At 38.8% G+C, this 13,061-nt stretch overlaps 1 protein-coding gene and 1 pseudogene across 2 annotated transcripts; one reads left to right on the forward strand and one right to left on the reverse strand.

Annotated features, from left to right (window-relative positions):
• Positions 1-5,631: 5,631 nt before the first annotated feature.
• LOC148875696 (protein TRANSPORT INHIBITOR RESPONSE 1-like) lies at positions 5,632-12,075 on the reverse strand (annotated as a pseudogene). Its single transcript, XR_016105890.1, has 4 exons — positions 11,425-12,075; positions 9,386-9,872; positions 7,599-8,380; positions 5,632-6,840 (listed from the first exon to the last, which is right to left on the reverse strand). The product of XR_016105890.1 is annotated as a protein TRANSPORT INHIBITOR RESPONSE 1-like (transcript).
• Positions 6,154-6,689, forward strand: LOC148875697 (dynein light chain 1, cytoplasmic-like). The gene is made up of 2 exons (XM_088966696.1): positions 6,154-6,291; positions 6,365-6,689. The coding sequence occupies exons 1-2, from the start codon at positions 6,154-6,156 to the stop codon at positions 6,554-6,556; spliced, it is 330 nt and encodes a 109-aa protein (XP_088822822.1). The 3' UTR covers positions 6,557-6,689.
• Positions 12,076-13,061: the final 986 nt, after the last annotated feature.

Genomic DNA, 13,061 nt, shown 5'->3' on the forward strand with positions numbered 1-13,061 from the left:
GCAAGCTATCTTAGGAATCAAACAAGCTGAGAGGACCTAAGGCGACTTGCGAGGAAGAGCTCACTAACTGTCCCTAGCAGCTTGCTACCAAAGGCGTCGATAGCGTGACCACTAGAATGACTCATCGTGTTGCGTGCCAGATTCTATGTGAACGAATCGTAACTTCCGTGAAAATCTCTCAACTAACACCTTAATGCGCCAGAAAATAGGGAAATAACTCCACAAAAATATCAAAATGGTTACCCTAAGCCCCCCAAGTCCAAGATCCTATATAAAACGTTCAGATGCACCCAAAAAGGTATGCACACCGATACCCTCAAAACTCCCTTATAGAGAATGAGATAAACAGAAAGAGAAAAAGAAGAAGAATGCTAGGAAAAAATAATGGTCAACCAGATTCTATATATTAATGTCTTTGTTAGGATGGTATTACTTATTTATAGTTACAAGAGAGGTATAGGTCTATTAGGATACAACTACTAGAGTTATGGATCAATAGAGGTTAAATTTTATCTTCTAGGTCCTTTATCTCATTGTGAGTTACAGTAGGACTGAGACTCTCGATAGAGTCTTTAGAACCCATGGCTGGAATGGTACGAGGACCAAATTTTTTGTGAGTATGAAATCCGGATTCATCCCTACTGGTTACAGAATCATAACTGAAAGACTTGGAGCTTCAGGTTTCTCACAATCAGAACGCTTTATGGAAAATCTTAGTAGGCCAGATAAATACATTGATGCATAACTTGGTGGGCCTCGCCATCATCAACGGACCCAAGTGCACATGAAGTAAATCAACTCATGACCGCACAGGAAGTAAAGAAATAAGAAAGCTTCAAGGTTCAGACAGAAACCTGCAAGGGTGTCGCCTCATCATATCAAATCATCAATTTCCTAGAGGGATACGCAGATCCACATCATCTCCATTAACATCTTTCTTGCAGGAATCATACTATATCTAGCTGAATGGCTCTTCTGATCTTATCCATAAATTTGATTTTCATGAAAAATTAAGACCGTACACATGCGCCCCTATTGGGTAGGAGTCAGATCTGCTACACAACCCACGCTTCCAAACACCATCAAAAGTGTCCGATCCCATCACTCTCACAAGTACATTACAACAATTCGACGATATTCCGGATCAGGAGCTTCTACAATCAGGGGGCAATAGGGCGAGGGGCCCATTAAATTGAGACAATCCGTGGATAAAGGGGAGGCAGCCAGGCAGGGAGGGAGAGAACCATCATTAGATGAGTGCAACTTGCCATTGCCATCTGGCAAGCTTTTTTTCCCGGCTTTCCAGATATAACATCTCTGCGTACAAAAGTATGTGAATGTGCTAGAATCCAGTAAAGAATTCAATGATGGAAGATTTCAGCCCATCACAAACCCTGAATCACCGATGCAGTTTTCAATACGCACCCAGTCACCGACATGATAATAAAAGATTGCCACTTTTTTGACGAGCTACGTAGAGACTAGGGAGAGCGAGAGAGACAGAGAATTGTGGCAAGTGGCAACGCTCGCACATTCTCGGTCCCCGTACTCGGTCTCGTGTGCGTGACCCTCACCCAAATAGCTGTCTATCTATGTGTCGTGACTCTTACTCCAAGATTCCCCATCCCAAACTTACTGTATGTGTTGTTGTGTATATACACGAACAAGATAGAAAAAGGGAAGGATAAAATATAATATTAATAGCTAGCTGTCCATATTCATATTCTGGTAATCTGGTCCACTCATAAACAAAATGCAGATTCTTAAATATAATACATGATTAAGAGATTCATCATCTATTGTCTACCAAAAAAAGAGATTCTTCTTCTTATTGTTGTAATCCAACGTTCCATTCGCTTTCCACTCTGACAATTATATGTATCGGAATTCACAGTCAAATTGACCACCCACCCAAATGATTGATACCATTCATTGTCTTATGCCACCTCTACCCACCCACTATTGACAACCATCAGATCCGCATAACCCACGGGACAAATCGATGACGCCACCTCATTTGTCGAACCTGACCCAATTTGAGTGGTTGAATTGAACCCCACTCTAATCCTTGGGGTCGATTAGGTTTGGGTTAGGTTCATATGGTTCAATTCCTTCACCTTTTTTTTTTTTTTTTTTTTTTTTGTTTCTTAGTTTTAGTATTAGTAAATTAAGCTCGATTCGCTCCCACATTCTAGTTTGTGTGAAATCATGGTTAAGTTGCTTTAGGAGTATCAAACTTGTGTTATATTAGAAAATGTTTTCCAACTTAAAATCTTTTAAACATGCATATAGAGAGTGGGGCAAATGATTACTTTTTATACATAGACACAAGGTCACTTAATACATATCCACACATATATAAATACATAAGACATGTTTTATATGATATTTGCACAAGGCCTTAAATGTGATCCAATTGACTTGAGTCCATATTTTTTACCAAAAATTACGGACAGGCTTAATCTAGATTTCTGATTTTTACTACAGAGTTATAGACATTTAAAATGTCAACAACCCACATTATACATTAGCGCCCGCCTGTTAATTGGCATTAATTCTAAGTTGACACTTGCCCCAACAATAGAGGTGTAAAGTGAGTCATGTCACCCTACAGGTGAAATTATGGGGGTCAGCTTGGCACGGCCCAGGCCCATGTAGGCCCTTGTGCCAAGCCTTGGCCCAAGTCGGGCCATGGATCAGGCAAAACCTTTTTTTGCCTATTTATTTAAAAAAATGAAGAAAACTTAAAATTTTAATTTTATATGAATTTTGATATATACATTTGCTTATATATACAATAGTTAAATAAATTAATATAATAAAATTGAAAATAAATGTTTGTTTTATTAATATATTATATACTATATATTATTATATAATTAAAAAATATATATAATATTATATATATATATATATAAATATATATACATATATATAATATATATAAATAGTATATATGGGTCGTGATGGCACAGCGGCTAGGCTAAGCCGACACGTGGGCCACAGGCAGCACGACTCGCTTGATCATGCCATGTTGTGCCGGCCCGTGGATTTCAAACCCCAAGCCCAACACGACATGGACCATCGTGTCAGGCCTTGCATGACATGTGGATTGTCGTGTTGGGCTGGGCCAGGCCGGTCCAAAGTCGAGTTGGGCTGTGGGCAACTTGGCCCGATTTACACCTCTACCCAACAATACTTTGAGCCTACAAATTCTAACCCTGGGCTGAACTATCATTCTCCCTATTTTTAACCCTAATTAGAGTTCAAATTATCACAACACATCATTGCATATACATACCAAGTTTTGAACCCACCAAAATGCCAACCAAATACCTGAATTTAGGACAAAATGTTGTTTTCAAATGCTAATAGCTTTCTTGGAGATGGCCCATTGAAATCTTGAAATTTTTCCAAACCATGAAGGCATGAATACCAACCCTTTAAATTGTCATGGTTTTCAAAATCGGACGAGACTAGAAAAACTGGGGATCAATCACTTGACCAGTTCCATTTTTTCCAAAACTTGGAATTGTCACCTAACTGGTTTTGTTTTTCCCCAAAACCATTGATTTTGGTTAGCAAACTGTTGAATTAGCCGGTTAACCGTTCAAATGGTTTTGACCATTTTTCAAATTTTTTAATTTTTTTAATTTTTTTATTTTTTTATCAAAACCGGCCGACCGTTCAAACCAGTAACAACCCCTGACCAATTCAGTTTTAAAAACCATGTAAATTGTGTAATATGAAATTTGTATTATCAATACTTTGAACTATGACCCTAACTCGAACTTTGACCCAACTTTTCCGAGTAGGGTTTAGGCTAAGCCAGCCTGAAGTAGGACATTGTCCTCTCATACAAGTGAAATCGACCATGGTCTTCAAAATCGAACCGGACCAGATGGTTGGACCAAAAAAACAGTAACCAGTTAGTCCCTTGGGTCCGGTTATATTATAAACCGATAAGTCATTAAAACAATTGAAAAAGTCAAAAAAACCGTTGACCAGAGCAGTCGAACCGCTAAACCGTTTGACCTGGGTAGCGATTCGTGGGTTATCACTTTTTATTTTCTCTAATTTAAATAAAATAAAAAAACAAAAAATAAAATGACTCTTCCCTCCTCTTACGAACCTTACAAATGTTTAGGGTTAAAACCCCATTTTCATTCCAAGTTTCTAACCCTTCCCTCCTCTCAGCCCACACACCCCACCTACGACGGCCACAACCTACGGTGTTGGACGGCGATACACAGCGACTGATGGTGATTCATGGTGACTGGAGACGGTAATGAACTTCATCTACGGCGGCCAGTGTTGATTCTGCAGCAGGTCCAGCAGTAACAGTTGCAGCGGTAATAGATTCGGCAACCAACTTGCAGTGGCGGCCGACAATTTTGCAACAGGTCGAGCAGTAATAGTTGCAGCAGTTGTATTTCATCATCATGATTTGTGAAATTTCTTTCCATCCTTGATCATCCATGTTGAAATCCCTGATATCTATCTTGTTTTCACCCATTGTGCATTTGTGCCCCACCCTAACTGTGATTGAGTTGATCAAAACCTCCTGCACCTTCTCTTTGTTCTAGTCCTGATTTCTAAAACCTGTTTCTGAAGTTCAGTCCGAAGAACTGAACTAATATCTAATTACCTATATATTGTTACCAGATCACATATTCTTAATTTGTTTCAAAATGTAGTACAAAAAGCAAGAAATTAAGAATCACATGGAGTGTATTTGCAGAAGTGTTAAGCTTAGCAGTTCAATCATGTTTACATCGTTATCCTGTTCCAATTTTTTTACCTGATTTGTTTCCTTGTAGCTGGATGCAGAATTTTGTGGATACTGGTTATACAATTGGTGCATTTATGACGTTGTTCGCTATGTTCGCTTTCTCTTTTACATCTACCACAAGATGATAGAAAAATTGAATAAGCGATTCTTGTGGCATCTTGTAGTTCGTGGTGCACTGTATGTATTGTAGATGTTTCTGCATTAATGATGATGAGTATGCAGATTGGCCATCTCTCCCCCATATTTCAGGTCTTCATGATTCTGAATATCGTAGTTTACTGCTGTGTAACATTCTATGCTCCAATATCAATAATTTTTCTTTTTATGTTATGTCCTATAACAGAGATATTAGTCTAAAAGCTGGGAAGTATGCAATATTTGGGTCCGATTGGTTCACAGTTGAAATCGGAATCGGAATGGTTTAGTCCCTAGTTCACATATATTTTAGTCTGTATTTTTTCTGTATTTTTCTCTATTTATTTGCAACTTTCTGTTTTTTTTCTGTATTTTTATTTTTTTTTGTATTTTTTAGAATTTTTGTGCATTTTATTCTTATATTTTCTATGCGTTTTGTACTGTATTATTTTTATATTTAGATAATTTTATTTTCTGTATTTATTTGTATTTTTTCTGTATTTTATTTAATTTTATGTTATTTTTTATTATTTATAAATATATATTTTATTTTTTATTTATTTATGATGTCACGGGTCAAACTGTTCGACCCGGACAGTTGAACCGCTTAACCGGAAACCGATCCCCTGACCGGTTCTGTTTCCGGTTCGTTTTTCAAAACCCTGAAACCGACTAAGCATACATCCAAGGCTTTTATGTAACAAAAACTACCAAATGAAATACACATGTCAAACAAGTAGATTCAAGAGAAAAGAGAAAAAAAAAAATCCAATGTGAAAAACCTGGACAAGATATACGTTAACTAGCGTTATCCGCCTCACAAAGCGGCCACCGGAACACAAGTGGCACTAATCTGTTAATATAACCACAAATGGTAAACCACGCGTCCGATACAAAGCCGACATAACCCCATGGGAATCTTCGTCTTATTTTGCAACTCGCCTAATCCTGAACCACTCCATGGATAGTACCGACAGGTGCTCGCCACCAAGCATTATTGACTAGAGAGTGGGTGGGGACTGCTATTGCCACACGGGATGATTCCGCATCATCGTCAGCAAATGGATCCAAGATCCAAACTTAAGTGGCTGACCCACATGCTTCAACCCCCTTCATAACTTCATTCCCCCCAGGGCAATATATAAATTCTTATTATCACCTCACCACCTCACCACTACAATCTCTGGGATAAAGACTTGGATATATTGGATTTTCTTTCTATAGCCATGTTGGAAGGCAAAGCAGTGATTAGCGATACAGACATGCTGCAAACCGTGCAGCAGGATGCAATTAGACTTGCTGCAAAGGCTCTCGACATCTTCGACGTCATCGATACCACTGAGATAGCCTGCTGCATCAAAAAGGTATGATGATGTAAACGGAATAAAATACGTTCATTGTAATTGTTGAATGATGTGTGCCTGCTGCCTGGTGCAGGAATTTGACCAATTATATGGATTCGGTTGGCAATGCATCGTGGGAACAGATTTTGGTTCGTTTGTCACCCATTTCCACGGCTGCTTCATCTACTTCTGTATTGGCAGCCTTACGTTCTTGCTCTTTAAAGGTGCAGCGGGTCCAGAGTTGGAGGCCAGTCGATTTTCATCACTGGACGCAGTGAAGGCGTGAGAACCTGCAGACAGCAGTTCCTCTCTTCTTTTTCTTTTATTTTCCTCTTCATGGAGGTTTTGCCTTTGCCATGTAAATAATAAAGAAGATCGCATCCTTACTTCCTCAATACAACACCGTTTTCAGGCACGAACTCGGAACTTCCCCCTCTTCTTCTTCTTCTTCTTCTTTCTTGTTTCTGTTCTGTTAGAAAGTATACAGACAAATTTGACGTTCTGCAATCTCACTTTGTCCTCTTCCCTTGAATGGCGGTCTTGTTACCTAGCTTGACCATTTGCGATACCCTGCAGGCCCAATAAATGAGAGAAATTTGTTATTTTCAATAGACCAGGAGATATCTATCAACTGTATCCAATCATCCAATGGCCATCCAAACTTCATTTCTAAATAAATGGTAGTATATAACAAACACCTTGACCACACAAATATACAGAAAAGCTCATTAGCACGAATTTGATGCCACACCCAGTGGTCCTCGAAGATGTGCTCTACATTAGCGCAATGGAGTTCGTCTGGCAGTCAAAACAAAGGTACTTTTTGGACGGGGTAATAATTCAAAAATATCATAGGACAGAAGTCCTAGATCTCCAATAAATAAAGAATTACTATTACCAAAAAAAAAAATAAATAAAGAATTCTACAATGCAGGGAAGAAACAGAGCATCCTATGATAGGTCAAACGTGGCTCCTAGTTTGCTGAAGAGACGGGATGCATCCCACGGTCTGGATGAGCAGAACTCAGAAGCCAGCAGCACCACATACATCCACCTCTAATCGAAAGGGTGTGAGATCTACAAATTGTTTGTGAGATTATTTAACGGTTCAACCAACCACAAACACAATCTTGGTATCTTACATGATATAAGATTGTGTTAAGAAAAACTACGCAGCCACTTTAGACGCAAAAGCTCAAAAAAAGACAACAATATTAGCTGCGAAGAGCATCGTCATTTCAACACTCGAGTGAATACAGTGACTGAGATAACCATTTAATTATCAACTCGTCCAGCCTTACAGCGATTCAGAGAGAGAGAGAGAGTACCTTGGTTCTACTTGATTCTCAAAGGGTGAGAACGAAAGCCGGGGCATCCCTTCTTGGCCCAGCAACTGAGCGGTAGACATAAACCTTGTCAGCATGGTTCTCATCACTCCCATCCTCCTTGATCACCTCCACGTTCAGTTTAGGCATCTCCCTCGCCAGCTGCCTACAACCATTCATCGTCACATGGCACGCTGACATCCAAAGTGACCTCATCGACTCGTACCTCTCCAGGCCTGATAGAAGTACTGCATTCCCAAATGGGCAATCCCTAATCTCAAGCTTCCTTAGTTTTGGGCATCCTCCCAGTACATATTGCATACCACGGTCACTGCTGCCTGCAAATGCAACTGACAGGGTCTCCAGATTCTTTGCATACTTCCCAATATACTCAAATGTTAAGTCAGTCAGCAGTCCCGAAACTGCAAGTCTCTGGAGTTTGGAGCATGTTTTCACCACCGCACCGAATGCCTTATCCACGGGCTCTTTCGTCAGGTAATCAGGCTCCCATGGATTCATGATGCAAAGACGGAAGTGGGTAAAATCAGGGCAGTTCTTCACGACCGTAGCCACTGCTGCATTGGTCATTCGCCTACAAAAATAGAGGACATAATGAAGCTTGGGGCAACCTCGAGAAACAGCTACAAAGCCCAATTCTGTCACTCCACCATGGATGGCATCCAGTTCGAAGGGTTCTGCAGGGTAGACACGGAGCTCCACAAGCAAGGGACAACTGAATCCTACGGCCTCAAGTCCTTTGTCTTCTACAGTATCCATCACCCATATGAAAAAGAATAAGGGGTTTATAACTACACAGCTATTGTTATTCATCCAAAATATTACCATTTACCAGTTATTACTAAAAGAATAATGCAAGGCACTCTTTTGATGAATCTCCTGCTACTGTCATGGGAGCATTCAAAGCTCAATAGAATCCCAAAGAAAACCACGATGTATTTCTACATTCTCCCCATGATTACCTTATCGCTTCCTTGATTCTTTAACGTAATATGGCTCTAAAGGATAACACAAATAAAGAAACCAGAAAATCCTATTCTAATCTAAGGTTCTAAAGAAACTGATCAGGAAGAAACTCTGATTGAGGCTGAGATAGCAATCTCGGTAAAGAGTTTCTGAGCAATCAGTACTAATAATTTTTTACCAAAAAACGTCAAAAAATTCAACTGTGCAGAGGCTATTTTTACCCATGCAGCTTGACAAATAACTCTGTTGAAAGCTGTTTCGAATTAACACTGTGGTTCACAGTGAAAATCAATTCTTCCCACTAAAATACGAGTTCATGGAACAGAATAATTGTTTGGAGTTTTTTATCTTCTATTTACATTTTTGAACCTTTCAGCGTTAACATCACTTTCTCGTTAGTCCTGCCTAATTGAAAGCTCATCGTGATGTAACCCTGAGGCAAAATCTTTAAACCCTGAAAGCAGTCTCCAACATGCATAGATATACCAATGTTTTAAAAAAGACCCCGAAGCCACAAAATGGAACAACTTTTCCCACCGGGTGGTGGTTCAGCAGTTCAAATGTCCAGGGCAAACAGATCAACCCATGATATCATAAATCAGATCATAAAGATATTAAATCAGATAAAAAGTCTGAGACTCTTTGAAGTTTTGAAAATGTGTGTATTGTGTATCCAAGCGTATACACCAACACCAATATGATATGGGCATATCATATCAATGCGTTAACCCGGGGGAGGGGGGCTGAAAGTTGTAACGATTTAAGAGATGTAAACAAAGATATAGATCAAAATCTTTTTACCCAAAGGCGCCGAATAAGTGGACAATTAGGTAGGAGCTTAGCCAATTCAGCACCTTGTAATGCAGCATCACTTAGATTCAAGGAAGTCAGATTGGTACAGGCAGGACATATCAAGTGGAGGTTTAGGGAAGTTGCTTCAGATAAACCAGAGAGAGTATGCAAGTTCTTGCAGTTGCTAAATGCATTTTCCAGATCTGAATACTGCTCAAGTGTGAGTTCTTGCGAGAAGGAGCCTGTCCCCAGCTCTGTCAATTGAGGAGATTGCACAAGCAACCTCTGTAACTGCTCCAAGGTCACATTCTTGTTTACTTTCAAAACCTCGAGTGACTTGCATCTGACAACTAGTCTTTCCAGAGCATCAAAATTGACTTTGCTATTCAGGCTTGCAAAATTCAGTACTTCAAATGATGTGAAGTTATCAGGAAAACAACTTAACCAGCTCCCACCACATCATCAATTCCGTTCTCCGATATGTCCAGCTCAGTCAAGTTCCTATAACAAAATTGCAAATCAAAAGCAAAATGAATCATTGGCTGCTACAGAGCTAAAAATAACAAACTAATGGGCAGGAGTACGAATAAATTGATATATGTCTTCATGGTTATCATAGAACTAGTTGACTTCAGGTGCATAAACAAATTCTTGTAATCAATTTAGAAATCAAAAGGTAATAACAAGTAATCAATAAAATATCTAACAATTTCTTGATTATCTTCCTATACATTTTCGTTTCCTTCATTAATCACAAGACTCGAACTCTTTCATCGAGTATAAGAGGATCCTCCAAGTTACCAGTTCGAGAGACAAATAAATGTGAAACAACCCATGGTCTGTCAATTACATTAGCGCAAATGGCCCAAAAGAAATGTTATGACATTCAAATGAAGTATCAAAATTAAAATTACAACAAGAACTTTATCAGCTAGGACACACTGAACAAAGGAACTGCCCCCTCCATGTGTATATAACTGGACGAGTATGAGGCCGAATGACTGATAAATTGCTGCAGTCTCATGAATTGACATTATATTCCCTCTACAAGGAAGCAGGATGTTTAGGTATGCATATTACCGCAAATACATGCACTGAACCCAATAAGAAAGCATATATGGTTCTCTCTAGAGGTAGGACAATAAAAGGAGAATAAGAAAGCTTCCAGTAAATCACATAAAACCATGAGTAGGGTGCCAATATGCAGAAAATTTAATTGAAAGCTGGGTCTACAAGGTCAGCTCAACATTCAGGAAGGATGTCAATATGCACTAAATTTAAGAAGCTTAATAATATCATAAGATCACAGCATTTAATGTGGATCTTTAACATCCCCCTCCCCCACCCCCCAAAAAAATGACATTTCAGAGGGCCTCTGAGAAAGGATCCAGAACCCATCTACAAGAGAGATGAGAATAGAGGACCTGGAAGATATCAATATCAATGTTCTGTGAAGTTCAAAGGTCGCCTGATTACGTTCTCTATAGACCATGCCTGTTGATCATATTCCGTAATTCCAGATTACCCTATTCTTGTTATGAATCCAAGTCACCTGACTAGTAAAGCCAATATTTTGCAAGCTGTCATGCATTTAATATATCCAGAAAAGGACAAGTTCAACCCACTAATAGCTAAAGAAAAGGCCGTAAAGAGCCCTTAACACTAATTTCATTTAGCTAAGGAAGAATTAATTAAGGGTTTAAATCTAGACATTCTTATTGCAGTTCTTAATGAGGGAAGCTTCTGAAGTGATCAACCCTTTTACGTTAATAATAGAGTTAATGAGTATTTCTTAACCAGTGAAAATGGAGACATTTGTGCTGAAGATAATGTCAAGGATAAATCATTCAATACATGTCTTTATTAAATCATTCAAGAGGATTAAATCACGTTCAGGATCTGGATAGAAATCGAATTTCGCCTAACGAATCTATGTTCTGACACTTCCAACTCAAGTTCTTTTTTCGTCGAGAGGGATAGCTGGTCCAAGGTATATATTCAACAACTCACTAAGTAACTTTTGCACTGCAGACTAACAAGGGAGAGAACTTACTTGCAATGTGTTGCAATGACTTTAAAGCCATCGGTGCTGAATCCATCACAACTAACAAGGGAGAGAGCTTTGAAATTTGGAAATGACTTTGCGAGGAATTCCAAACTCTCATCAGTGACCGTCATTCTCTTGAGTCGCAGCTCCTCAAGAAAAGGATAAGCTGAGGCGAAGACCAATAACCAAGCATGGATATCAGCTCCCCAATTTGGTGGAACGAGGTTGAAATCTGAGAACCGAGGCTTCCCTTTAAGGGTAACGCTCCGGATATTGGGAAACCACCGAACAAGGATTTCAGGAGAAACAGAGTAGCAGTTCCCTATGAACACATGTGTGCGACTCCATCTCTCCGCAGTGTACCAGTCCTTGCAAACCAGAGAAACAGAGCTTCTGTCCTTGTGAGACTTTACAAAACCAAGAACACATTCCAAAATCTCATCGGGGAATGGTAAAACCTGCCTCTTCTTCTCCTCCTCCAGCGAATCCTTTCTCCTCTTAGAATCCATGTCTACTCCAACCTTGATATCTAAAGCCTAAAACGCCACTCTATGACATACATATACACAGGAAATCCTTAAGAGTCTAAAATAAAGATCACTTTTTTACCACTACTTGAAGGCTAATGATAACCAAATGCTGGATTATTAAAAACTAGCAGAGCTTCGTCATTGAAACTGCAAGTCCATGGTAAATCAAGAAAAACAAGAAAAAAAAGATTTTCCTCGGAACAAAGAGGAAACTAAAAACTTAAGAAGATTTACGGAAGCCCGTCATTTGAATAAAATCCAGCGTCTAATGTTTAAATTAAATGAAAAATAAATTGCCTACTGTTGAAAAATCTAGAAGTAGTACAATACCAATTAGCCAAGGAAAAAGCCCCTCAACCCAGAAAACAAATAGACTGAATACGGAACAAGCAGAGAAATTTGCAATTTAAATTCCACCCAGAAGACTTCAAAAAGGAGGAAAAAATTTGAACTAAGAAAATTTCAACCTCAAAATTCAATCCTCCACTTAAGCAGAGGAGAAAATAAAAAGAATCTCAAAACCCTACAAGCGAAAATAAAGATCCGCCATGGAGGTCGCTCTCAAGTCCCCCGACCCCCTCCCCCCACCCACACACACAAACACGACCTAAAAGAGACACCTCAGGTAAAAGAGGGAGGGTGAAAGAGAGAGATCACAGAACACGGTCGAATGCTTACGCTGTGTTTGGTTGCAATGTAAATAAATTTTTACTAATGCAAAATTATGACGGTGCAAATGATTTGAGTGTAAATTTTAATTTATTTTTATTTTAAATTTTAGCTTATTTTATTTAATTGCAATATAAATAAAATAAATTAAAACATGAAAAGAATAAAGTAAAATTCAAAATTAAATTAAATAAAGAATTACATTTTTTACATTTACATTTTCATACATTTATACTGATGCAAATAATTTACACTCTAACCAAACACAGCCTTCATATCTAATAGAGTATCAAGCATCAACCATTCAACCATTATCGAATGGAAGTACGTAACACTACCGATGAGCTGGTGAGAAGGCCACCCATTGCGTATTATAGCAAAAGCGGAAAAGAAAAAGACTTTATTACTAACAAACATGATCGGAAAGAAGAAAAAATGCAGCTC

This window comes from Nelumbo lutea, chromosome 1, assembly GCF_056320005.1.
Source record: "Nelumbo lutea isolate HS-2025 chromosome 1, American lotus-T2T, whole genome shotgun sequence".
NCBI classification, from domain to species: Eukaryota; Viridiplantae; Streptophyta; class Magnoliopsida; order Proteales; family Nelumbonaceae; genus Nelumbo; species Nelumbo lutea.

Bases quoted from the DNA above. Each gene is read 5' to 3' on its own strand.
- LOC148875697 (XM_088966696.1), top strand. From the start codon at position 6,154: ATGTTGGAAGGCAAAGCAGTGATTAGCGATACAGACATGCTGCAAACC. The intron at 6,292-6,364 runs GTATGATGATGT...TGCCTGGTGCAG, and splicing joins TAGCCTGCTGCATCAAAAAG to GAATTTGACCAATTATATGG.